Source organism: Grus americana, chromosome 21 (genome assembly GCF_028858705.1).
Source record: "Grus americana isolate bGruAme1 chromosome 21, bGruAme1.mat, whole genome shotgun sequence".
NCBI classification, from domain to species: domain Eukaryota; kingdom Metazoa; phylum Chordata; class Aves; order Gruiformes; family Gruidae; genus Grus; species Grus americana.
The window spans coordinates 2,116,426-2,144,068 of record NC_072872.1 but is presented as its reverse complement, the minus strand read 5'-3'; the positions used below and the strand labels follow the sequence as shown (position 1 = coordinate 2,144,068).

Below are 27,643 nucleotides of genomic sequence, written 5' to 3'. Positions count from 1 at the left end.
CCTCTTTGTTTCGTAATTGTGGCAGTCGGTGGGTTGCTGGCACAATGAATGCTCTTCAGCACCCCGAGACCTGTCAGAGGAAAATAAGAATAGCAGCATGGGAAACAGCCTTGGAAATATGATGCTGTACTCCAATACAGTGAAATCAGGATGCGTCATCTTCTTAAATTTCCTTTTTATTGTTAATAGAAATAGAGAGAGAAAAAGGAAGAAAAATAAGCGGATATACCTACAAAATAGGGGAAATGCCTTGGACTTAACTGATACAAGAGGAAGAGAACTGGGAATTTGAGCGTTGTCCTAGGAAGACTGATGTAGTAGCTACTATGCTACAATGAAATATTTACAAAGATGACAAAATTCTGCACACTTGAGCTAAAAAGAAGCCCAAAATACAGCGCTCTGATTCTCATCTTGCCAAAAGTGCCATGCTATATTGATCTATGTCAAATGGGTGTCCGAGTATAAGTCTTACCAGATGTTTCATAGTTAGACCTAATCATATTTACTATGCCATGCATGGGCTGTATTGTATTCCTGGAATCAGAAGTGACTTATCAAGCGGACTGTCTGCCTGCCATTTCCTTTCCGAATAAAATGTTGCTGCAGGTATCTTGGAGGCAGAGAGTCGTGGCTCCCCTGCGGTCTGCTGAATTCCAACTAGCTGTAGAAATTGAGTACCCTCTCGGGGTGGGGAATAGTAGCTGCCTGTCTTAATGACAGGGAGCAGCTTGCTAGAAGTTGATATCCTAGCTAATTTAAGTGTTTTGCAGCGCACATGTCTATGATGTGTTTCTGATAGCTGCAAGGCTGTCTCAATAAAACCGAGGACTGATGTCAGTAATTGTCAGTAAGTTTGAAGTTCGTCATAACATTTCCCTTTTGCAGTGGGAAATGCCTAGAGGTAGGCTTTTGAGCAGTTCCACTTCTGTGTTGCATGTTTTCCCCCTCCTACTTCTTAAGTCTTTTCCTGAGCTGTATGTATTTTTCTAATTGTAGACTGTTTTGCCTTACTTTGCTCTCTTGGCTGCTTTCCCGTTATTGCACAGAGTAAATCCTTAACACTGCGCCCCCCCCCCGCCAAAGCCAAGCCCACAGGCCAAACTTGTAGGCCTTGCATTTGCCCAAGCTGCTTTTTTCACAAGGCTCTTTTGTTAGCAAGAGTTCTGGGTTAGCTTCAGTCGCCGCTAAGCTTACTGGAAAATGGAGGGCAGGCAGTCCCTGCTTTCTTGTGTTACTGAACAAATCCCTCTCCCCTTCCCTGGGGTCTGCTATACCTAGTGAAAAAACTGCATTTCAGCTGTCAAACTGCCCTAGATCCACACTGCAGAATTATTTCTTCACGCTTAAGAGACATATATTTGTTCAGGGGTTGTAAACACTGTCGTGAAGATTTTGACAGGAGTGAAAAATGAATTTAAGTTGCTGGTGCTGAGGGTAATACAGCTAGCGTTAATTCTGCCTGCAATTCTTTGCTGCAGCCTGTCAGTGCCCACCGCTGCTGTGGAGTAAATGCAGCTCGATCTATTATTTCTTGCGTTTGTGGTTGCTGGGACAAGTTGGGCATAAATGTGTAAATCTGTCTTGATGTGCTGGCAAACATAAGAGAAAGCAGTGTTTAGTTTACCTTGTGTATTAGTTATCGTACAATGAATTACATCATAAGTCTTGCTCTGAGAGCTCACGATCCGATGGTATCTTATCAGCCGGAACAGTTTATGACTAATCAGAAATCATTTCTCTGCAGGCTGCAGGAAATGGTCCTGTTCCTGTGATCGGCGCAGTGGTTTAAGGTGCGATAAAATGTGATTTTATTTATTCTCCGATTCTAGAGTATGGATACTTCATAAATAAAGATTGAATAGACAGAAGCCTTTTGTGGTTTTGCTCCTTAAAGTGTAAAAGCTCTGTTCCTCCAAAGCAGTTATGATGTCTGTATGCCCAAGATGAATGGGAGTAGCAGAAGAGCCATGCAGAAATGTAAGGGTGCTATGAGCTTGCATGAGACGCTAAAAAGAAGGTTCATTTCAAGAGGGTGTACTCCTGGCCATTGCTGGAGGACTTGTAGCTTAGACCACTTCTCACGGATTTACCCATATTTAAAATCATCTGCAGCTGCAGAATAGGCAGGTCAGTGATGTGTAGGTTTGGGTTATGTTGTCGTGGGCCTCATCTTTCTCTGCAGGAGAATATGAAATGGGTTTAGAGAAGCAAAAAGCGAGCAGTCCTTGGGGAAAGAGGAAGCTGTATAAAACTTTTCTCCCCAGTGAAAGTCGCTTACCTACTTGCAGAAGTTCTGGACTCTGTCCTGCAGAATGGCTTGGAAACGAGGGTGCTGATTAGATTATAAGCACAAGGGAAAATAAAAGACTTCTTTGTGTGGCACTTGTTCAGTTCAGAGCTCCGACACCTTCGTGTTCTGAGAGCAAGCTGAATTGAAGTTCTTCAGCCAAGAGCAGTTAGACCATCGGGGAAGATGGGTCTCTGGATTTGGCCTTGCTTTAAGTGGAAGCTGGGCAGCAGTGAGCTTGGTGACTTAACAGTTTTACTCTATTTCTCAATCTGCCTATAGTGGGGAAAAAATATTCATTATTTCTTTTAAGGCAGCAGTATTTCAAGTGAATTTGCTACTATGTGATGTGGAGGTAGACTACCAACGTTAATAGCCTTGGATGCACGGGTAGATGGAAGACTTTCAAGGAATTATTTTTTTTCTTCACTTGGTGAGCTATGAGATTAAAAATAACTGACATTCATAATTGGCACTTTTCTTTTGCAAGGACAGAAGATCTTTAGGTGCTTTCTCTGTCAGGAAGTTGTACAAAATACTGTGAAAACACCCAACAGCAGCCTCACCTGCTGTGTTAGACCTATTTTCACTAAGTATCTTGTGTCTTTGTTAATGGACTGCTGTGTTTGGGGCTGGGTGCAAGTACAAAAGGAGAGATCCAAAGTTTATCTAAGTATCAAAAGACACCTTAGATTTAAAACTGGCCTTTATTTAGTGCAGTGTTGTTTGCAGGAATAACTAATGCAGGAGCATATGACTCGTAGCTATGTAGCTTAATGTGTTTAATGTTGCTGTGAATGTTGCACAATTAAATGTGGATTCTCTTACTGTATTAAAAGCACCATAATTTTCACTCTAAAGGAATGCAGGCATGGTTGTTGCTTTTACTTGATGTTGCTGAACTCTTGTGACATTATGCATGGCTTTTGTTTAAACAGCTCGTGTGGTCGGGAACAAAACACAAATGAACTTGCAGATTATTTTTATTGTGGTTCCAGTAACAGGCTGGAGCATCTTTCCAGGTGTCTGTAATCGGGAGGCATAATTATGCAATGTTTTTCTGTAGAGTAAGTCCTTTTAGTAATTCTCTTCACAAGGAATTGCTGCTGTTCAAAGGCCTGTGTGCTGTTTTAAGTAGAGCACAAGTCTAGAATAAGACTTTAATATTAACCTTACCTTTATAATGAAACCCCAAGTATTAACAGCACAGAGGGTACAAGATCTGCTGTGCAGTGAATTTACCTGTATCACCTAGACCTGTATCATCTACAGGTTCAAGGGTACAGACTCCTCCATCGCTCTGATGTTTGGGAAACCTCATGCTGCAATGTCTGACTTCCAGCAGAGAGATTCTGTGGAGGGGATGTTTCTTGCCTGTCGTAAGCAACAAATGACTTCATTCAAGAGCACCACTGCCGCTGTGTTACAGCCAGGCTTTAATGGAATCAGAAGTTCACATTAAATTAATACGTTTTACATGGAGCCCATCAACTGACACTTAATTTGCTTCAATAAGAAGTCAGGGCATGTGGGATCATAATGGTCTGTGCTTGGGATAATCTGGAAGAATCCCTATATTACAGCATCTTAAAAATGCTCACTTAAACAAGAGGTAGCATTTGTGAATAAGCTAATTGCTTAATGCAACCTTATATCTAATTTAGTGCTAAACTAAGACTGGATAGGAAAATGAATTCTTAAGCAAGGATTCTAAAGCCAGAGAGAATAGTACATTGTTTGGGGTTTTTTTTGCTTAACAAAATAAAGAAGGCTTCATAGAGGTGTTTTTAAAAATGAAATTCATCTTGCGTGGTCCAGTTCTTTTAAGCTAATGAGAAGACACAGATGGTTATTCGTATTTGCAATTCCAAACTGCCGCCTTGTCGGGAATGGTTTAGTGAGATTAGAGATGTAGGTGGTTCTCCAAATTAAGAAACACCATTGCAAATGGTTAAATAGAGACTGATGCTGTAGCTGAATTTTAGTATCGTGAAGATTTCTCTACATCTGTCCAGAAAGTCTTGAACATGATGCTTTCTTATCCCAAACTACCACAGTATGTTTCTCTCAAACAGCACGCCCTGCCCAAACGTCTGTCTTGGCAGATGACGGGATTAGGCCGTGAATCCTTTTGTGTGGGAATATAAGTTTGTACATCTGATGGGCCGTTAAGTCAATTCGAATGAAATCAGTGTGTAATAACCAGAGTTATAAACTGTAATGTTGATAGTTATTATCTAGGTGTTGGAGAAGGGATTAGTGGGCATGTTACTACAGACCCACAGCGAGAGGTGGTGTGTAATGACCATGAGTAATGCGAAATGATTAAATTGGTTAGGCTTGTGCATGTTAAGTGTTAAATCTCATGCCAGCGCTGGTGAGCAGCGCAGTACGCCTTGCCATTTGGAGTTCCTGTAAACAACGTATGGGCGTCAAAAAGATCCCAACACGCAAAAGAACAAGCAGTGCTGCCGCAAAGGGATGGGAGCACAAAGACATGTCTCTAACCTGTGACGGCAGAGTACAAAGTCTCCTGGGCAGCGCCGGGGGCATAATTACATGGTCCTGCCATAGCATGGGTGTTTTTTGCTGTCTTCTTGCAGGTGTGGTACATCAGAGAATGCATCTTGGATGCTTCATACCCAACAGATGAGCAAGGCTGAATGCATCTTCTGCCAAAAATGGAGTAGTGGTGTCTTTGTGTGCAAGAAAAAACGATTATGCTGTTCCCTGAAGTAGCACTGACAGTTCATCTGTTCAGTATGTTTTCAGGAATCGTTAGCTGTTAATATTTGCGTGAGCGTTTTATAGTCATTGTTCAAACTAATGCTTTTGTTTTCCTGTTGTGGACTTAAGCACTCGAGCTATTAGGTTTTCCTTTCTGCTACTGCTTTTCGCCCCATAAACTGATGGGAAGACACTCCAGTAATAATGAAACGGAGTGAAAATCTTCAGAGTCAGGACCTGAGAGAATGGCAGGGGAAAAACTTAAGTTTTCTGTTGTTCTGTTTCTGTTTGGTGGTTTTCTTCTCTGCATGATTTGATATAAAACTACCAGGAACAAGGGTCTTGTCTTCCTAAAGTGTTTTTCTTATGGGAGGAAAAAAAAAAAAAAGTATTGTCATTAAATGTTATTGGAGGAATACTTGATTCCTTGCGGGAGGGATATTTTTAATGAAAGAAATAGTGCAGTTGATACCATCGGGCATCATTAACTATCAACTGGTGTACTTGTGCCTTTCTGCCTTGAGCAAAACCATGTTTAGAACAGTAGGTTTATCTGGCACATTTTGTAAGCACGTTGTTTGTTGTCTAAATAATACCATGCTCACATCTAAAAATCCTGGGGTTTTAAAAGAAAATTACTGAATAATTTTTGGAAAGGCAAACTTCTCTAAAACTAACTTTCTGTTCTAAAGAGGCTTTGCGGATCTGCTCCAATGGGCAGTTCTCTTCACTGGGCTGTATTTCTAAACTTGACTTGATGTTACTGGGAGAGAAGAAAGGAAGATGTTCGTGTTCCTCGACGCACATATTTGGGGAGTGGGAAAGTGGCTTGAAGCCTGTGGTGTCAACATTGACTGCTCAGATTAATTTTATTAACATTAAGGCTTGAAAACCTAGAGAAGCTTTTAAGGGGCGTTATCCAGATCTTGAGATGTCTCCATTGACTTTCTTTGGCGTAGGAGAAGATGATGTATCGGTGAACTGGTAGCTACTCTCCCAATTTCAAAGGAAACATAGAAGTTTGCGGTGTGACTCAGCTTTACAAGAACACCGCTTTAAGCAATGTTAATCCTAGCTGACTGTTCGTGTGTTTTGTTTGTCTAATATCCTTGTAATGTAGCTATTCCCGTTAAAGAAAGCCAGCATCCTTTGTTCTCCTCTAAGCTATGTAAGACACGACTGCAGAAGTAGTTTGGGGCCTGAAGCTGCAATGACTGAATGCTGCTGGAATGTGATGTGTCACATCTGGTAAAAGGGGAATAGATCTATAGCTTCTAAAATTCGGACTAGCCCTTTATTTGGGGGGTGGGTAGGTGGTGATTGGATCTAAAACATACTTGGAAGGTGGGAAAGAAAGGAAGAAAGCTTGGTTAGATTTGAAATTCATATTGATGATTTATTTTTTTTAAATAAATAACTGAAAATATAATAAGAAACTCTGAAGTCTTATAGATTTAGATGGCAACGTTGGCCTTTCTGGCTCAGAAAAAAGGGGTTTTTTTGGGTACAGCTGGAAATCATAGCAATTGATGCATCTGAGCCAAGAATTAAGTGTATTTGAGACTAGCAGGAGCAGCTGGCTAGTTAATATCCTGCAGCAAACACGTGAAGACTGCTGGGGTTTTTTAGCCTATAGTGTTTACAGCCACTTCCCCTTTGGGTGTTCTAGTCCTCATCACTCCTGCCGCTGCTTCTCCTGTGGTTAGTTACCTGTCCGCTCCGCTTTATGCTGCGGAGGTGATTAATCGGGTGGTGTTTCCCCTTCCTCGAGATGAAGGGAGCACCAGGCTTTGGTCCCTTTAATCGATGTTTTAGGATGCGCGTGCCAGCAGCGTCACTGGTTCGGTTTGCGAAGAAGCAGAAGGCATCCGCAGCGTGCTGGGATTGAGACTTGTGGAAGACTGAGTCTTCTGCTTTTAGATGGTAACTGAAGAGGAAAATATTGATTAGTATAAATTACTGGGAGAATAATTTAGAGTGTGTTGAATATTAAAGATGTCGGAGCCATGGTTAGCATCTCCTCAGTGGCATGCTGACTCCTTACTGCTGCACGTGTAGTAGCCCAGCTGCCAAGGTCCCTTTTAAAGTCCTGTGTGTTACAGCAAATACAGGATGATCATCTGAATGAGCAATCTTTCTATTGTCTCACTTCCCTGGAAGTTTAAATGGAGAATTAATCGTCTGTTCCATTGGCATCCTCTACCTTCCCGTGCATTATCTCTCTCTTCTCTTCGCTGCAAATAGCCTAAGGTTTAAGTGTGAGGAGAAAGTAAGCTTGGCATGTTTAGCTGTTAAATGAGGTTAATCGGCTCGGTAGTGGGTGGGAGAAACGAGCTCTGAGGTTAAGAGTGTGATACTAATGGTTAGCAGGACCCTTATGTTATCAGTCTGGTGTAAACTTCTGTTAGGCATGAACTTTTTGGTTAAAGATTACCTGATTGTTTTATTGTTCCTATAATTAAGAGAAACACAGAAATTGTGGGGAGGGTGCGTGTGTATAAAAAGGCATTCTTTTCCTCGTCTCTTGAAGACACCGTCCTGAGTTTGGCGGAAGGGAATTAGGGCTGTAAATCACTGTTCTGCAAAATGCACTTTAACTGGCACAAAGAAAAGAAATGGAACTACTGGAATTTCTGCGGCATGAGGAAGGTTAGTCTGAGCAGACTGAGATGTGTAATTTTGGCAGCTGCCCAGAATGGCTGAACTGCTGGGGAGGAGAGCTAATCCTTTTTGCTAGCTTTTGGCATAGTCAGTAAAAATATGCAGATACGTTTTCCAAAAATACATCCCTTCTGTGTGTTTTGGTTTTTTTTTTTTTTTCTGAGAATGCACTGTGGGGATGCAAATAATACAGCAGGATAACCTGAATGCAGCCAGTATTCCTCATTTCAATGGTTAAAACCTTGAGAAGCAGCATATCAATTTTTGCAATGTCTGCTTGACTTCCATCCATAAATGACAGCCTGCTGGCAGAAAGACCAGGAGGAATGATTAAAGCCGTGCAGTGCTCCTTCTGTAACAGAAGGAGACCATCTTACAGATTGCGAATATAATTGACTGCTTTAATTAATTTCACCTTCTTGACTTTAATATTAAAAGTGAAAAGCAGAGTTACTATTTTTATAGAAACGTACATGTAATTAGTAGTCAAAAACCAAATAGGATATGGAAATACAAATGAAAACATTTGATGACAAATGCAAATTTCAGCCTAAATATTTTGCTGTGCTTGGCAGTAAATCCTTGCTGGTAAAAAGATGCACAACAAGTCTTCCTGCATAAATCAAACTTCAGCTGTACAATGGGGAACTCGCACGCTGTTGTGTAGGATATTCCTGCACCACAATAGCAGGAAAGAGCGGATATAGCCAGCATGTCATCTTGGCACTGCGCTCGCTGGAGCCGCTGCTACTGCATGAAGATGTAACCCGTTCAGGTGCTTCTGATCACGCCTGAAGATGGCAAACTGCAATATTGCCGTGCCTGCCTGTGTCCTTGCCCGCTGAAATGGCCCTGGCTTCCATTTCAGATGGGATTAAATGTGTACTTTGAATGCAGAGATGTAGCGAGTGGCGTAGTGATTATGCATGCATCGAATCGGCTGCCTCAATGGGAATATCCCGCAATGTAGCCATCACCAGATTTCCTTGTGGATTTGAAAACAGGATGAAATGATGTGTTTTGGCAGATTTAACTGTGCATTTTCAAGACTGCTTTGATTGAATAGATTTCTAGGCCTATGGTTTGCCGTTTTCAGGTAAACTATAAAAAGTGTTGAAGTGGCAAGAGAAATTATCAGGATGGTACTTAGCGATTACATTCACAGGATTGTTTTTAATCATGTGGTATCCAAAGTTTCTTTTCCAGGGGTGTAATTCCTGTTGTTATAATAGGCTGGACAAGTCTTGTGTGTCACTGCTGCCCATTCAGAAAGAGTGGCACACATTTTATTTTCTCTCTCACCCCCAAACCATATCCATGGGTATGATGAATGTGTATCGGCACGTTCTCAAGAATCTTAGCTTTTGAGTTAGTATTGCCAACTGGTTTTTGCCTTTTAAAGGGTTTCGGTGCTTAAAAAGAGGAACTGGCCGGATATTTTTTTACATTTAATCCAATAATGAACTCAAACATAATGATGTTTGTAGTATGAGGTTTAATTATACAGTTTATAACTGTAATTCCTTTTCTTCTACCCTTTCAGTAGTGCAGTAGCACTGAGTGTACACCCTGCACGCAAGGATGCTTGTCTGAATACTCTGCTTACAAGTGTAGTGCTGGGAAATGGCTGAGGCATGTAGATTATTGAGGAGTTTGTAGAAGACATACAAAGGCATGAATTGATTGGACTGAACAGATAAATAGTAAGACTGCTCATTCACATAACTTACCTGCAACTGATTCTTTTTGCACTGAAAATTTCCCACCTTATTTGCAACTCAATGTTGTGCAGGAGAGCAGGAAGAGTACTGATGTCAATGAAAGTGGATTTAGCTTTTATTCTCTTACAGACTTAATGTTACTGGTTTGAGGGTGTACAAGTGAGGGGGACCATCTGCTTTACATTTCAAGTAACTGTCATCATCCTACAGCTATCAGAAGACTTGTGATTTTTTGGAAAAAAAAAAAACAAAACAAAAACTACTTTTCTCCATAGTTAACACTTTGTCTGCAAATCTTGTCTTTCAGATGGGAAGAGGAACTGACGAGAAGAATGAGTCTGGAATCTATGGTAGAAACCTTGCGAGAGGTAAGGTTGGAATAGCGTGTATTGAAAGGTATAGGTTTGCTCTGCACCTTTTATTATGCTAGTAATTACTTGAATTCAGTTAAAACACTCTCTTCTACCTAGAGCAGGTGACTGCATTGCTATATGCTAGAGAGTGGTGTTAATGTTTGGAAGCTGAAGCAGGAAGGTGCTGAAGTTTCTGACAGAATGAAATGTGAGGGTGGTGATGTGTCTTATCAGCCCCGCTCAGGTTAAGTGTGGAAGCATATGTTGGCCTATTACCTCTTAGTTCTTTGTGTGCTTTCTCTTGCAGGAGGCGCAGGAAGCGGAAGCTCTCCAGGAGGAGTTAAATGAAAAGATTGAGAGACTGAAAGCAGAACTTGTGGTCTTTAAGGGTCTGATGAGTGATGTAAGTACACTGGAGAGCAGAGCGGCCAACTCCCACTGCCTTTGTGAAATGTGTGTGTCATGCAAATGGCTTCATTCATGAAAAGGTTATGGTCTTAGTGAGTGCTGCTTTGTAGTTAGCATTATGGCTGCCTTTATAATCTAATGCATCAGACAGATCACCCTTCCCCCTGCTTCCTGTCTGGTCTGTGTAGAGATGCATTAACTTGCTGCTTAGCCCATAACCCAGACTCTTCCCTCCTTTCCCCGTTCTCCGCAGCTGGCAGTGCTGGCATTCAGATCTGCAGCCGTGGGGGGGGAAAAAAAATGTTGGAGAACTCACAGGTTAGGGTAAAGGGTTCGTCACCGTGCAGCGCCATGTACCGCTAACAAGGGCGACTTGCAAGAAAGTAGTGTTCAAAAAGGAACGCGCTCGATGTGTGTCCCAACTCCCTTTATGAAAGCTCTGTGGAGATGAACCTGGTGTCACTGGTTCAGATATCTGGCTTTGTTTCCAGTGCTGCTTTGACCTAAATTTAAAAGAAAAAAAAAAGACAAAAAAAAAGACTTGTTTTCTCAGGAATTTCTGCATGTCTTGTTTGATACTAACTTTCCCTCAAAGTTCGGGGATCTTTTAGACTATGACTGGATATTTTTTTTACATTTAGACATGCTGAGAGCATGTACTCATGTAGATATCTAGAAAGATGAGCTAGGTGAACGTTAAGGTGCCTTTCTCTGTAGGACTGAAGTAGTGCTGATGCCAGTTGTCTAATGAATATGTCCTATTATGCTTATTTATTCTGTAATTTTGTGTACAACTGCTTCCTTCTGTCTTTATATAAACTTGCAGAACCCGCTCCCTGGTGTCAAATACATTCTCTCAGGGCTACTAGATCTGTCCGTGTGAAATTTGGCAATTAGCTGTCTCTTCTTTTGGTGTTTAATCGAGAATAGGCATGCTTGGTTAGAGGCAGTGTGAAAGGGAGAAACTTGTTAGGGCTGCATCGCTGTGATGACTTTTTCACTGAGGAAGAAACGTTGCTCGGTGTGTACAAAAAGGATGGTGGTGAATGCAAACATCCTCCTCAACTTGAGAGAAAGCTTCCTTCGGGCTTTGCAAACCCGAAGGGAGCCTAAGGAAAGCAGTGAGAATGCTTGTTTTGAATCCCACCGTGTAAATATTTAGAGCAGAGCAATGCAAAATGTTGGCATGTGACTCTTGCTTTCCTGCAGATAAGAATCACTGGTACCTATTGAGTTGATAAGATTGTGCTTAGAGTGTGTCAGTGTTTAGAGATTTCTTTTCCTCAATGTGTTTGGAAAACAAAAATCTTTAACTTGTCCAAAGGTGGTTGATAGAGGCTGGAGAAGAACTGTCTAATAATTTTTAAAAAAGAAAAGGGGGGGGGGGGAAGCCAAACCCCAAAGAAGAAACAAGGCTTTCTTCTTGGAAAGGGGATTTGGTATTTAAGAATAATACTCCACAAAGAGTTTTTCCACTTTTCTGGTCAAAGTGGAAGCATTGCCTAGCCATTGAAGTGGTACTTTCTAACACAGTAAGTCTCGTCTAGGCTGGAAAATATGCTTTTTGTGGAATGGTGTTTCATAAGGAGCCAGCTGTACTGTCTGCGTGGGAGTATCTCTTATAAATTATGTTTATGATCACTGCCCAGAGTGAAGCAAGACAAAATATTTTTCATGCAGAATTTTTGCTAGGCTGGAAGCCAGATTAATGCCAATGAGGAGTATTTTCTGTGTTACAAGCTTTCATGGATCTCTTTAGATCCAGTCTTGATTTTATGTTTTCATGGTATGTATGAAGTTGCTGAGTAGCCTGGATTCTGTTTTAAAAGCAACTTCTCCTTGCAGGCCCAGTTTTTCTGTCTGAAAAGGGGGGAAGTGTTGCATACTGACCAGGTTTTAGATTTCATTCTATTCTGCGCATGGTCTACAGGGTTTCTCCTCCTTTTTTAAAGCTTTATTGACCCATAAAAGTTTACTGTCACATCTAGCTGTTGTTTTGGGGTGGGTATAGGTTTTTCAGTGGCAAATCACTCTGAGTTGAAATTTTATTAGAATCAGCTATGAATGTTAATTGTTAGCTGTCTAGTCTATTTAGATTGTGCGTGTACTGCCTTTCCCGGAGAACAAGGTGTAATATTGTTTAAGAATGGTATACCCTGGGGTTAGAGAGATACTATGGGGTATCTCTTCTTTCCTGAACTGTATAATAATAGAAGATAATCACTGCTGTCCTTCCTGCAGCCCATGACAGACCTGGACACAAAGATTCAAGAAAAGGCCATGAAGGTGGACATGGACATCTGTCGGCGAATCGATATCACAGCCAAGCTGTGTGATGTAGCGCAGCAGCGCAACTCTGAAGACGTTTCCAAGATATTCCAGGTGATTAGGCCGTGAATTTTCCATAGGGTAGGACGAGAAGTGAGGGGACAAGAGGGAGCAGTGTTGAGGAGTGTGGTCCAGGTCATTTGCCTTTTCTTGAAATTTCTCTGTGTAGACGTATTTTCTTCTTTCTCGGTCTTGAAGTGTAGCTCTCTTCTGCAGAAGCTGCTGTAGTCCTAAGAGCACAAAATTTAGACAGTTTAAAAAAAAGAAGTCTCAGGATGACCTTTAAGATGTGCTGTTAGTCTGATGCTAGTCTACAATGAACGCAGGGAAAAAAAGCACTATAGGGTCTGGGTTTGTATAAATGGCTTCCTCGCATTTGTTCCCTCTACAAGTGAGAGGTTTTAAGCTTGTAGAACTGTCATCTGAATGTTCTTATTTCTGGCTCAAGCTCCGTGGCCAGAAATAACGCTTCTGTGGTGGTGAGCTATGACTACTTTGTGAGACTAGAAACTCCAGTTGCTTTCCTTGAGCTGTTGTGGCTCCTTGGTGCTAGCAGGAAAGTCATTTAATTTGCTCCAAAAGCAAGCAGTTACAGCTCTGCGTGGAGCAAACCTGTAACTCCTAAGGCAGTTGGTCTCCTGTCACAACTGCAATGTCATTGTGATTAACTCAGCTTCCTTCTACTTTGATCTAAATGTGTCTTGTTCAGTCTTTCAATAAGTCTGATGCTTTTCTCTGTATAGTGATGTCATATAGCATGCTAAATGCTGTACAAAACCACTGCAAAAGATCCTTGTGGTCTCTACTGGTTGTGCTTTCTGGCTGTAGTGAAGTTGCCTAAATGTTTGATGGTTGGGGTTTTTTTATGCATCCCAAAAGACTCTAATCTCCTCATTGGAGACAATTATTTTTTCTAGCATGTTGAGCCATTGCATTGTGCTAGTGGTTCCTTCTTGTCTTTGAGTAGAATTGCTATGTCTTTCTGCTCAAAGGTAACTGCAAAGCGCACTTTTGGTCAAGCATGCAGTGGTTAAAATGATCATCGTGAGAACAATAAGGGATGGCTGATATGCCAAGTAGAGGAGAAACCGCAGTAGGTTGGGAGCGGACTGTGTGTTTGTGACTCTGTGGCACCATCTGTGAATATCTTTTATGTTCACAGTCCTCAGATGAAGAAGTGATCCTCTGCGCCCTTTGCAGGGGTATCCCTTGAGTTCTCTGCACGTCTATGAACTTCATTTCTTTGAGGGTTGTCCAGGTGTTTTCATGGTTCAGTTAACCCTTCTTCTGTCAACCTGAAGACTAGCAGTCTGCCTCTGCTGATGGGGTGGGATGACCCTGAAATAAAGGCTATCTAGAAAGGCTTCCCGTCTACTCTTTCGTGGTGGTTCAACACTGGGAGCAACAGCCTGTGGTGGTGGCAGGAGAGGGAGAGTTCTGTCATTGCTCTCAAGCCTGCTGCCTGGGCACTCCTGCCAGCTTACGCTTTTACCCTGTATCATTCTAACCTCTGCATGTTCTCTGGTAGAGCATAGACTGGCGTCAGTGAACAGATGAACATCTGTAGAGCGCTGGCAGCCTGCAGCTTGCTTTGCTCTTTGCCGTTCTGAACTGCTTCCTTGTGCTCTGTGTTCACCACTCATTAACAGATGCAATTCCTGCCTTGAATACAAGCGCTCCCTGAATTGCCTGGGAACTGATGAGCAGTTATGTTCACTCAAACCTAATGCCTCTCCTTCTTTATTTCCGCCCCTCATGGCGCACCTCAATTGAACCGTCTAGTTACTGCTCTTCTCTCCAATTAAGGTGGCTTCCAAGAAGAAAGAACGCAAGCTCGCATCTGATGATGACCTCTCTGAACAGGATGGAGACAATGGCAGGTTCTCTGATGATGAGGTCAGCTGTTCTTTGAACATCACGGATGAAATGAAGCGTATGTTTAATCAGCTGTGAGTATCATGGACGACGTAGGGAAAACTTACTCAGAAATGCAGACTTAGTCCCAGAGCACCTGAGCTGCCAGCATGGTGCATACTTGACAGTTCGCTGGAAGTTCAAATAAAATTAACTGATTTTTGTTCCTCCTTTAAGTAGAGGGAACTACAGAGAATATAAAAAATGCAAACATGTAGTTTTACTGCACATGCTGTTATAACAGTAGCAAAAGAAGAAACATGCAACAACAACAACAAAGTACAAAACTTGAGTCTATTCAGTGTATTTGGCCGAATATTAGATTTCTAGAGTTTTGGGAAGAACCGTGCTGCTGCTTGGGCTGGATAGAATTTGGCAACATCACTGAAAGCTCAATTCAGAATGGATACAAACTCTTCTTGCATTTTGCATGATTTTTCAGTTGAGCTGTGGGCAAATGGTAATGGTGGATCTGTCAGGAAGATCAGTTCTAGCAGTGGACAATAGTTTATAGATTCCAAGACTGTCGGTGTTGTAAGACTTGCTGCAAAGTCCAGTCTCCCGAACTGGAAGAATTGCAATTTATTTTGCCTAAAGCTTTACCCCAAATTGGAGTGTTAGGAAGCTTGTAGCGGTGAGAAGAGACTCTCTGCACGTTGGTGCTACACAAAGCAGTTTGGGAAGCTGGTTGGCAATGTGCCCTGCTGTTCTCTTCCTCCTGCTCTAGAACTGATGGAGATGGCCACGGCCCGGTGAGAGTTTAGAGGGTCTCTGCCGTTCTCTTTTGGCAGAGAAAAGCCCCAGCAAGCACCGTAGGTCTGACTTTCCTAGCATGTGAATACGGCTGTCTTCTGCCAGCTTCTGCAATGACTGCAGAGGGAAGAATTCCCAGTGCTTTCCCACGCAGTGTAGGACAGTATTTAATATGTAGGAGTACACGAGAAATTGTCTAAGAAGCACTAGCTCCTCTTCTGTTGTCAGCTGTTGCCAAAAGTTCTGTTTTCATTTCTTTCTGCCCAAGTTTCACATATAGGAGGGCAGGTTTCTTGCAAAAGTTGTAGGTAACTCCTCTTGTTAGGACTCTTGTTTTAGATGTCTTTAGGCCCTTATTAATATTCAGTGTAATAAATACAGATTTTTGACTTCTGCACTGCTAGAATTCAGTGTGACAGCAGATAGTGTGTGGATTTTTTTATAAAAGCAAAAGTCTAAAATTTAGCTGCTGGGTTGGTAATGCATTTAGTTTTCAGTTTTGTTCTTAGACCTGCCCAGTTTTTATTGGTGCTGCTAATGAAATTCTTATCTCCTGATCCTGTTACATATCGCACAAAGCGCTGTGGGAATCTTGCTGATACATTCAGACTGGGTTGATCTAGACCAGCAGTCAGGACTGGGAGCCTTTGTGCTCTCTGACAAGGATAGCTCTTGCAAAAAGAAACTCATTTGAAGTGGAATTGCAAAAGGCATAATCATCTATGTCCAAGTTTATTATTTTTTTAATTAATTTTTTAAAGTCATGGTGAGTCTAACCAAATAGCCTGCCTCTTTTGCCAAGCTCTTCAGCCTCCTAAAGACAGTATTGGACTCAGCTTCCGGACTGAGATGTTATCAGTTTAAAAGGAAGTGAGCTAAAGTAACAAAAATGCATCAGTCTGAAATTAGCAGACTGCTGCTGGGAGCAATTTCAGATTTTTGTCAGGCCTCCTTAACAAGGACAAGAAGCAGCTACTAGTGTTTCGCCTTGCTGCTGTTCAAACCTAAAGGGACTCGAGTGCCTTCTGAAACTTTCCCTTATTGCACAACCGACGGTACTAAAGGGGCTTGGCCAAATAACAGTGTGAAAGGCCACTCTGCCACTGTTTGTTCTCAGTCTTAAGTGGCTGTAGTAGTGTCTGTGTTGTTCAAGTCAACAGTAAGTATTTACGCTCACCTGCACATCATTTTGGGGTTCAGGGTTGGGGTTTTTTTTATAGTTGTTACTTTTAAAAATAATGGGTTTAAATGCTGCAGGGAAAATGTTGGCTGAACTTCAGCATAAATCAGCAGGGAGTTTTCTAGTGGCTGTTTCTCGTAAAATTCCTCAAACTGTCTTTGGGCTCATTTTCCCATGTATAAAGAATAGTTTAAAACATTTTTGTGGTTTGGAAACAGGGGAAACGAATGTGCAGCACCATCTGGAGGACAGAGCTAGGACTGTGTACTTGAACCAGGAATGCTAACAAGGATCTTTTATTCTGCTTTGGGGTGGCAAAGAGCCCAGGAGCGAGGGACTTGGACAGTGGTAAAGCCTGTTTGTAAAAACTGTGAGGATTTTCAGCTGCTGCATTGTCTCCTTCATTCAGTTCTCGTAGCCCCTTTTTTTTCTAGAAGATTAATTGAAGAACTGAGGGAGTGGGGCTGGGGTAGTTTTCACTAATGCTTTTTCTGTTTTCTTAACAGTCGTGAGACATTTGATTTTGATGACGACTGTGATAGTTTAACGTGGGAGGAGAATGAGGAAACGTTGCTTCTTTGGGAAGACTTCACAAACTGCAATCCTTCAATTGACCTCCAAGGAGAAGTGAGTTTATTTCAGTTATTTTCTCAAACTATTCTTTGCAGAAACTGTATCCCTCAGCTGCTCTTTCAGCCGTTTGAGCCTTTGGATATTTGACTGGTGATCTAGTTTGCCACGCAAACTTGCTTTGATTTTTAAAATCCTCTTAGTGCTTTCTCTCTATGGTTGCTTTTCAGTCTGTGCAATCAGTTTATTTGCCAAACTTCATTTCTTCTTCTTCTTCAAACTGAGTATTTAAAAGTACCAAGTGAGTGTCAAAAGATCCAGTGTGCCTAGCTGTTACAGGAGCATCGTGCAATCTGTCACCCGAAGCAGTCATTTATCTAAAGCCCTGTATCTTCCACGCAGCATCTCACTTTCTCTGTAGATTATCATTCACGCTTTAATTGTCCAAATGGTACACCGTGTGGCACGCTTGTTCTAGTGGAGAGAAAAATAAACTCGGTATGGTCCGTGCAAGATGTTAAAGTACATTCAGCCCATCACAAACAAAGAGGCTGTGGTTGCAGGACACAGGGTGTAAAGCCCCAGGGATCTTCTGAACCCGTGAGTCTTGTGCTTCCATCTTCCCAGTCAACAGGAATCTCCTGGTGTTGGTGGATAATAAACAGCTTGCTTTTAATCCTTAAGATCGCATGCAAAGCAAGCGAATGGCTGCATGCTGCCTCATTCAGTGACTTCTGAGCCTTTTTTAAACAGGCCTAAAGAGAGATTGAAATGGCAAGGTCTGGCTTTGTGTGGGTAGTCTTAAATGTGATGCTATTATTTCATTACTGAGTAGCACGACAGCAGTAGGTAAGAAATAATCCTGCCGCCTTCCATCATCGCCGTAGCTAAAGATGCTGAGGCAGCAGTCTCCTGAATATTGTCTTGTGTTGACTGCCAGGGGTGCGTTAATTTTACATCTTCCCATTTGTGTATCATCTGGCGTACTCTGAAACTGCGGAGATTACTTAGAAGTGCTAGGGCTGCAGAAAGCAGCGTGCTTAGCTACACGTCGTCTTTTGAGCAGGGAGAGTGGCAGAGTGATAATGTGTAGCCATGTGCTGGAATTAGTGACAGATTTATTTGCATATACCCATGTGTGCATGTATAAGCACAGCTATCAGAGGAATATTGCCGAACTCAGACCTTCCGCGTAAAAACTCTAAAGGTTTTAAGAAGCTTAAATCCTTCTAAATGAAAATTATACAAGGAAAGGGTAGATTTGGCTTGTAGATGGAGATTCAGAATAAAGACCGCTCTGTCTGTGCCTAGTCTTCAACATAGTGCTTTACATGCCTGAATCTTCCTTCCACTGGCTTTATTCCTTTCAAGTTCGTACGCGGTGCCCTAGCCACCTTCTTTTGTGACCTTCCTCCTTAAAGCGTTTCTGCATATAAAAGGATAAGTGGAATGATTCTTGTAACTATAGGCTGGATAGCCTGACGTGGTTACTGGGTACAATCCTGATAAAGCTGCTACAGATGTGGCCGAAGGATGGAAACGTAATTAATGCTCATCAGTGCAGTTGCATTAAATTGATGTTAAATTTTTTTCTGGAAAACCGGAGGTAGGTAGTAACATGAAGGAGAGAACAATGACGTTGTTAAACTGGAAAACGGTTGATTTTAGTCTCTTTGACAGCATGAAATAGTGCTGTATGTTTTGTAGCCCAGAGTGTACTGTCAATCCAAAGCAATGATGATGGGGGAGCTGTTGTCTGGCGGGATGTTTCCTTTGGGACACCACGTGTTCTTACATGCGATATTTTTATCGATAGTGTGCTGGAGTAAGCTTGCTTTATCTAGCAGTTAAGTGAAGAATTTCAATAGGAAACAATGCGTGCAGAGCATACGTGTGAGGTAATGGAGACAGAACGGACTGGAGCGTAGTAATATGTAATTGGAAAATGAGAATTCCAGTGCAAAGCTGTAAGTAGTGGTGTGGTCAATGCAAGGAAAAATTGTTTCATGGCTGGAGAGCAATTACAATCTGTCTAAGTGTGATCAGACTGTGAAAGGCTCAGGAAAATCCGTGGGTCTGGTTCTTTGGCGTGCATCAGGTATCTGTGTTTAATTGCTGGAGCCTTGGTCTGCAGGTTCCTTAATCAGAGACTTTATCTTTGTGTGTACAAAGCCATGGTCTTGGTACCATGTGGTTCCTGATATGCCAATTTTAAGAAGCAGAATAGTACTTATCTGTGTGGAAAAAAAAAAAGTATAAAAAAACCCTTTGCATGAAAGAGCATAATAACCTGCATTTCTGAGAAAGGTTAAATAAGATGATCTTCAGTCTGCTACTGAATTCCTTGTCACTGTCTTGCTAATTCTTTGTGTCTTCCTTTCCCCTGCAGGAAGAAAACCTGGGAAACTTGATCCACGAAACAGAGTCTTTCTTTAAAACGAGAGACAAGGAATACCAAGAAACAATAGGACAGATAGAGGTAAGGAGGTTATTTGTGACAATATGAGTTGTTTCTAATGGACGTGCATGGTGTTCTGGTCCAGTTGGCTCTTCCACATGTGTACCCCCACAGAGGAAAGGTGGAATGTCTATATATCTAAGAATGCAAAGGCATTTTACTTTGACATACCCTTGGGATTTTTTCTAAATACTATTCTCCATGCAGCCTTATTATTGAGTAAGCATAAATCTGTAGCTGGTGGAGAGAGAACCTTCAGAACAAAGAAAATGAAAATGCACTATTATTCTTTTTTCCCTCTCTGTCTTGCATATCCACCGTCACCCTGGGAAGTGCTTCACAAGATGTGACCTCAGAGGTTGCCAGACACAGCAGCTTCTCAAAATCTTTGCCCAGCCTAGAATATGCTTTCATTAATTACTGCATGTTGACAAACAAGATGCCCAGCAGCATAAAAAAAAAAACCCAAACTTGAGAGCTGTTTAAAACCAGTGTTGAACTCTGATTAAAATACATTTCACAAGCTGATGAATACATTGGCAGAATAGAACACTGAGGTTAAATGTATGTTGCGCGGGTGTTTTGGCTTGGCTCTGGGCAGCTTTAGCATCCCCACCAGTATGTAAAATTGAGCAAAGCTGGGACAAGCTGCTAGCAACTCACCTCAGGCTGATTATTTTTCTCTTACTTCTTACAGCTGGAATTGGCCACAGCCAAGAGCGACATGAATCGCCACCTTCATGAATATATGGAAATGTGTAGTATGAAAAGGGGCCTGGATGTACAAATGGAAACCTGTCGTAGGCTTATCAAAGGCTCAGCTGACAGGTAATGAGATATTACCACTCTGCCTGGGGTGCTTCAAGAATTTTTTTCTCTTGTTTCCTGCCAAGTTGTTTTAAAGGCAACGGTATCATTTTGTCCTAAAGCTTTGTCCTTTAGATAATCCTGTTTTGTTCAGGGTCAAATACCAGTCTTAAAAAGAACCCTGTAACAGTGTATAGGTTCCTACACACAATAACAGCTTTTAAGGTTTCAACACGTGTTGGTAAAACCAGGGATCTCAAACATGAACGGATGCTTAGTCTTAATGTCATAGTCCTAGAAGTCTTAAACAAAAGCTCAGATTAAATCTCGACTGTGGACATATATGAACAACTTGAGTTTTAATCTTCTCGTGTGTAAGAACCTATACTATGAGGGATTTTTCTTATCTCTTGCTCGTCCTCAGTACGCGTCCTGGCTTAAAAGAACAAGGAGATAAACTTTTTTGAGTTTTCAAGACTGTACGCATTGTGGACGATGAGAGTCTCTGTAGGATGTTCGTTGGATTCAGTTTCAATGTCCCCATCCGTAAACCTGGGGCAGCCTTTATATTTGTATAGGAGATAACAGGGCTGGGGTGGCAGCACACTTAAGTTTACTGCTGATATTTACTGTAAACCCAAAGTTAATGTTAATTGTTAATTTTAAATTGTTTTGGGAAGTGAAAGAGTGAAAGTGACCATTTTCTTTAAAGGTTCCTTTTTTTTTTTTCCTTTCTGTCATTGATACTTCTTGTCTAAACCTTCCTCTGAATTTTTCCACAGAAATTCTCCATCTCCCAGCTCTGTAGCCAGCAGTGACTCAGGAAACACAGATGAAATTCAGGATGAATTGGACAGAGAGACGGATGTGGAGCCCATGGTCAGCTGATACGTAGTTGGAGCATTCCAGTGAAAGGGAAGATACAAGAAAAGATTAAAAAACAGTACACTGCTGGGGGAAAAAAAAAAGACTTGTAAGCCCTTGCACAGGGTTTCTAAGGACTCATTCCTACACGCATCCCCACCCCACCCAAGGATTGGTGCTGTAAATTTCTATTGTTACACAAATCATAAATGCAGAGTCCTGTAAGAAAACATGGTGTTTTAATTGTGCCTTTGCCCCAAGCTGAGCCACTTTGAGCTCCAGTGGAATATTAATAGCAGGTGTTTTTATAAAAAAAAATACTATTTAAAAAAAAATAATCTGGTAGCAGCAGAGAATGGTGCTGCAAAGGCTCTGGGTATTTCAATAAGCTTATGGTTTTATTGAACTGCTGCGCTGATTGGCAAAAGGAACGCTGGCAAAATGAGAAGCGAACTCAAGACAATTATGGTACAATTACCAATGTCTGGCACAAAAAAGAATGCCTCCAAATTGGATTGTAAACACTTAAAACTAATAGCGGGTTTAGAGGCAGCATTTAGGATTAAGCAGTTATACAATATTAAAAGGAATTTCTTCACCCCATCTTTTTGGGTGAAGGAGCCTTTGAGATTTGTACAAGCTTTCTGCTAGACTCCAGAATCTGAAGCAGCAAGTCTCAGCTCGGTGGCAAAGCGGGTGGACGAAGGAGGGTTCAGGGGCGTGGGACTATCACTGATAAACTACTATGCAAAAAAAAAAAAAAAAAAAAAAGCTCGCCTTATTTATATGGAATGTTTGGTCCCTGCTGGGCTACAGTTATCTTTATCTCTTGGGGAAAGGAAAGCTAAACACACGTTTGCACATGTTAGTTATCTGTAGAGCTTCTTTTGAGGAGGAATGTCGTATTACAATGCCTTTGTTTCCCGTGATTGGATTAAGAGGGTAATCAGCCCTTCAGTTTTTGTCCTGTTTTCTTTTTTCAGGATTTTTTTTTTTTTTAAACCATAGTGTTTGTAGATTTTACTTTGCTGACAGGGAGATAACTCCATTTTATGCTGCTTTCACGATGTTTGGAGTGGGATAGTTGAAGCATCAGGATAAACTGACGTGCGGTGGTGTAGATGTAGGCTTGAGACATGGCACTGGGAGAGTTCCAGACCACTGTTCTTCAGAAAAGCTGAACATCGGAAAATACTGTAATCCTTTAGGGCGTAGTAAAATGAATCCCAAACTACTGCTGCCCTAGAATTAGGGAAGAACAGCCATGTGCTTTCTCTGTGAGAAAGGGGGAAGACCTAGGCTTTGTCAGTCTTCCTGTATTTTTACACAGGAGAAAGCAGCATCAAAAGTCAGATCACTTGGTGGTATTTGAGGAAACTCTGGCATCATCAAGCTGTTCACGGTTATTAATGGGAATTGTAGCACCTCAGCCAGGTAAAAACAGGGTATAAACCTCAGCCAATAATTTTTTTCTTTGTTTTTTAGACCAAGCTTGAAAGTGTAGTTAATACTGCCTAAAGGTAACTGTGTAGTTAACTAGCAGTTGCAAGACTTGGAGTAAATACCAAATGTATTTTTTTTTCCCTGCCAGGAAGCTTAGGAACTGCTATGTAGGAGCAGTGCTAGGACTGGACAGGGAAATACCTGATTTAAGCACCCTCTCAGTGTTACGTAAAGGTAAGCTGACCGATCGTTTTAGCTTCCTGAGTGTTGTTTCCAAGCCTCTCTCAGTATTGATCTGAAATCAGTGGGGTTGCAGTGTAAGCATACAGCCAATATAGATCGGTGTCGCTTTCTTCCAAAAGGAGCACAAGCGTCTCAGCAAATGCAGAAACGCCTCTCCGTCTTGCGCAGCTTTGCAGAGGGGCAGGACCTCAGAGGGTTTCCGCTAGCACTGTAGCTGTGGGTTACAGCCGTGTCCTCTCAATTCGAGTCCCGTGTGTTGCTGCCTGGAATTTCATCGCTGTTCAGAGCCGTCTCCTGCTTGGACATGATGGTGCTTTTAGGCCGTGTGAATCAAATGGGTTCCCTGTGGTTTTCAGATTGAGGAGGAGTACCGGGGTGATCCATCTGGATCCTCAGTGTGGAGGCCATGATCCACCATTGATGGCTTCAGTCCAGGAAAATAGATCCAAGGATATTCTTGTGGTCTCCTTACTGATTGAAATACTCAGTGCAGTTAATCATAGAGTAGCTAGCAACTTCTTGTGGTGTGGGTTAGGGGCTTTTTCAAAGCCTGTTTCATCGTGTAAATGTAGATAACTTTTCTCTGGAAAAGAGACCTGATTCCAAAGTGCTCACTCCTATTATTTCTTAGGTGGCCAAAGTGGTAAATGTCGTGTTCACTAGGGCTGCAACTTGGGGTGGGTGGGGGGTAAGAGATGAGCTATTTTTTCGAGGGGGCTGGGACTGCATGTTTTCAATAAAGTACTCTTAAGGTTTTCAAGCCTGTATGAACTTCAGCTGCTAATACGTAGTTTCTCACGAGGCTGAGAAACCATCTGCCAAAGCTGAATGTCTGTAATGCTTTAGTGACTTTGGTGGAGGCGTTGTTTAAGCAATCTACTTGCACAGTGAATCGGCCTCGTCGGAGGCTCTCGTTCAGCTCTCGTTCAGCTCTCCTCACTTATGAAATGCTCTTTGGTACTGGAGAAACTGAGCAATTACAACGGCCGTCCGGCTTAGCTGCTGTTTTGTTTTGGTTTTCCCTTTAAAACTCAGTATCCTAGTAGGGAAAAGGCTGAGTGGGTTTTGAAACTAGTAGCTGGTATGTTGAGGGTAGAGAATATCCTCAGTTTGACAGTGAGAGCTGAGTGAGGAAGCGGGAATGTAGCTGTGGAAACAAGCTAGCTGTACCCTGCCGTTTATCTCGTAGCCATAATTATGAGGAGCATCTGTAATGGGGTTGTATTTGTGGGTAAGTGTAAGGGATGTGGGTCTATAGTAGAGGGTAGAGAAATAATGTGTACGATGGTGATGTGTATGACGGTAAATGACCATGGTTGTTGGTGTCTATTTCTTATAACCATATGTAATCCATTTTTAAAGAAGAAAAGGTGTTTTCATACTTGGGAGCGGGGTTTTATTTTCATTTAGGTTGTATAGGATGGGGCAGATCAACCTTTCGGGAGTTAGGAGGGTTGGTCCTTGCTAAGTTTCCCTGGAGGTCTTTGGTTTAGTTTCAAGCGATGCTGCTGATTTAGCTGACAGTGGTCCTGTTCTGTTTGCATATAACCACTCTGTAAAAACCAGATGAAAAGCTTGCCAGAAAAAAATTGTGAAAATGCTGGAACTGATTTTGATGACCTCTTTCTTTTTTCCTTTGTAAAGCTGTAAATACTTTATTTTTGTTTTCTATTCTTAATGCGGTGTCATATTGACACTTTTTTAGACTTACAATCAGAAAATCCTCCTCATTGTTTCTCATTTTTTAAAAGGGGGTTTCAAGGAAGCAAATTTTTTTGCTTGTTAGCAGTGTAATAATAGAGCAAATTCCTAAAATGGATTTGTACAAAAAAAAAAATGTTTTCAGTAAACAAATGGCAGTTGCTTTTGTGCATGTTCAAAAATGTCCAAAGAATAATGTGGTACAAACATTTTTTCAAAGACTTAGTAATTATCATATTAGTTCACACAATGAAAAAAAAACAAAATTCTTTAAAAAAAAAAAAAGTGTCTGGGGGGGGAATGTAATGAAACTCATCTAAGCTAAATGTGTAGTCTATTTATAAAAACACAGTATATATTCTATTTTTATTAGAGGTTTTTAAAGTGCAAACAGAATTCTGTTAGCAAATGCAATTATTCCCTTGTAAAGTATCTTCTGCTCTGATGGGACTCCAAATTCTCAAACGGTTTCAAGCGCCAACACGGAAACAATCTAACAGGTATGGCTGTGAAGCACTTGCCCATCGCTTCCTCGGAGCAAGAAGGCGGGAAAGAAAAACAGGTTAACAGCTTTTCTGCGAATGCTGGATTATTGCTGTTTCCTCTGTTGGGTTTTTTTTTTTTGCTTCCCCTGACTGCGAGGCATTGTGCTGCCGAGGGGAAGGACCTCGTTTGCTCCCCTAAATACCGGCACTGTAGTTTTAAAATCTGCCCCAGAGCGGGTTTTGTGTTCTACCTGATTGGAAGATAAATTGTGTTTTACACCAGTATAAATTGGAATTAACTCGATGAAACAACATAATAGATCAGAATTATGCCCGAATACAGATCTAAAGCTGCTTCTAATATGAGATTTATTTTTTTGGCATAACCATTCCTGCCAGTAAATACACAAGCGGGGACATGGGTCCAAGGTTGGCTGAGGAAAAGCCACGGCGATCGGTGGGTGCTCACAGCCTTGCCACAACGCTGCAGTCTCTGTAAAGCAGCTATTTCCCTATTTCCTTACCGTTCTGGAAAAACGTGGAAGAACGTTTGTGTTGGAGCGCACGAGGCAGAGAATTGCAATACTGGGAAGTCTCTGATTGTGTTTCACATTTGGGAGTGCTTCATTTTAGAGCTGAATGTTTAAAGCACGATTTATTACAGCAAAATTAAGAAATGCTAGTGCTTCCATGGTGTAATAATACCCTGATGAGGATTTTCCACATTTTCCTTCAGGACTTCTGTTGGTTTTTATTCTTTTGCACTGGTCCAGGACTTGGTTGCAGGGGAACATCCATTTGGGTTTGCCTTCAGTGCACCCAAAAGCTTGATTTTAAGCTTTTAGTAGAATGTAACTTCTCTCAGTTTAAGTTTTAAATGAGAAAAGAAACGGCCAATCAAGGCAACACGTAGTATCCTGGTGTTAATAATGCTGGTTTGAGAGGTGAACTAGAAGCGCTACCTGCCAAATTCTTCATTCAGTCCCTTGCCAACCCGTTTCTGGAGAGGGGAACACTGAAGGCTTGAACAAGAGTCTTTGGCAGAGTAACGAAGAAACACTTGATTATTTCTTTTTGTCTGTTTTTGTGTGTAGTTCAGTGTCTTAAGACCCTTCCGCGCTTGCGGGAGCCTTTCAAAGCTTCTCTTTTGAAGAAGCAACAAATTGTGTTTAAGAAGTGGGTATTTGCTTCTAGAAATCACGATTCCCTCCTAATTTGAGGCACTCCAACAGTGAAGCACTTCTGTTAGCGAAGGTGGTGCTCGTAGGTCTGGCTGGCTCCGTCTCTGGAGAAAATAACGATGTTAATGCTTAAAACAAACCCTGGGGTGGCTTCAAACCCGTGGATTTCCATGGCAGAACACCCCAGTACCGCTATGCCACAAACCCAGCCCGTGGGCTGCCCAAACCGACCATCCCTGTGCAGATTTCAGCTGAAATCCGTATTATTATTTTTTATAATCTGAGAGGGTAGAGGATGATGAAAAGCTTGGTTACTAGACACACTTCTCGCGTAACGTGGTTTCACCAAAAGAGACACGCAATTCACCTTAAAACACCTTACCTGCGGCTAAAGCGTACGTAGCGAAGTTCTGCCAAAAATGATTATTTATTATTTAAGGTGTTTAAGTGGAGGGTATTGATGACTCTTTCCCCATGCTGTGTCACTTCTTGTCAGTTCCTCTTAGGTCAAGTTAAGAATTTCTTTTGTACACATTAAAACAGACTACTGATCAGTGTGGAAATGAACCTGTTTACCGTACTGTTGTAAATATTGTGCTTTATATTCTGTATATTAGCTTCTTTTAAAGAAAAAGACTTAACTGATGATGCTATTTGATCTCTGGGGAGGAAAGGACCAAGGATGAACCAGCTCCCAAGCTTGCTCCGGAGTTGAGATGTAAATCGATTTCCTCTGTGGCTGGAAGTCTGTCCTGGGTATTTGAAAGCAGACCAGATGGTACACACATTTACCGGCGGTGGATTTCGGACCATCAAAGGCTTCGGAAATTTAATCCACTTTAGCAGGGGCACGGAGAAACACCGGCAGCGAGAGCCAGAAGCATTCGTACTCCTCTGAGTTACACCCCATTATCTCAGTTTTCCTTTTTTTAGTGCCAAAACCCCTTCCCGCTCTGCTCTCCCGTCCCGCGTCTGTCCGTCCGTGTCCTCGGCCGCACCGCCCCTCCGGAGCGGTTCATCCTTCGTCGCTCGACCCATCGGTCGCGTACCCTACGGGCTTCTCTGCGAAAAGGGGCGTGCGGGAGCTTGTCGATGAAAACGGGTTTACGGTCGTTCTCTTGGTTACAAGGAAAAAAAAAAAACCTGATAAAAATAAATACCAAACTCCTGGTTAATGGCTGTGCGTGTTAATTCTTGGCTTGGACACCACCTCTAAAGCAAAAGCTGGTTGTGCATTTGGATCGGGGGGCGGGGGGGACGGGGACCTTCCTGTCCCCCTGGAGCCCCAGCTCTGGGCAGGTGATTTGGGGTCCCAAAATGCCCCAATCCCCCCCCAAATTAGGGTCTTTCACCTGCCCCTCTTAAAGCGCTGACATCCTTTCTGGAAATAAAAATACCCCATGCAAAACCCAGCCTCCTGCTGCCCCCCTTGCCCCTCCCCAGCTGCCCAGTTTGGGTTAAAATCCCCTTTATTTCGAATTTTTAGGGCCTCGGCAGCCGCTTCAGCTTCCCCTTTCTCTCTCTCCCCACGCAGGTCCGTTCCCGGAGGCGCCGCC

The 27,643-nt window shown here is 42.1% G+C and overlaps 1 protein-coding gene across 2 annotated transcripts in view; it reads left to right on the top strand.

The window, feature by feature from the left end:
- Window positions 1-27,401, top strand: part of IFFO2 (intermediate filament family orphan 2) — a 42,934-nt gene extending 15,533 nt beyond the window's left edge. Inside the window, exons 2-9 of one of the 2 annotated variants that reach the window (XM_054849891.1) lie at window positions 9,707-9,767; window positions 10,060-10,155; window positions 12,402-12,542; window positions 14,295-14,437; window positions 16,842-16,962; window positions 19,295-19,384; window positions 20,061-20,191; window positions 20,953-27,400. In XM_054849891.1, the coding sequence (XP_054705866.1) occupies window positions 9,707-9,767; window positions 10,060-10,155; window positions 12,402-12,542; window positions 14,295-14,437; window positions 16,842-16,962; window positions 19,295-19,384; window positions 20,061-20,191; window positions 20,953-21,058 (889 nt within the window). In that variant the 3' untranslated portion in view covers window positions 21,059-27,400. Of the gene's footprint in view, window positions 1-9,706; window positions 9,768-10,059; window positions 10,156-12,401; window positions 12,543-14,294; window positions 14,438-16,841; window positions 16,963-19,294; window positions 19,385-20,060; window positions 20,192-20,952 lie in introns of both variants that reach the window. The other variant, XM_054849892.1, reaches the window with a different exon arrangement.
- Window positions 27,402-27,643: the final 242 nt, after the last annotated feature.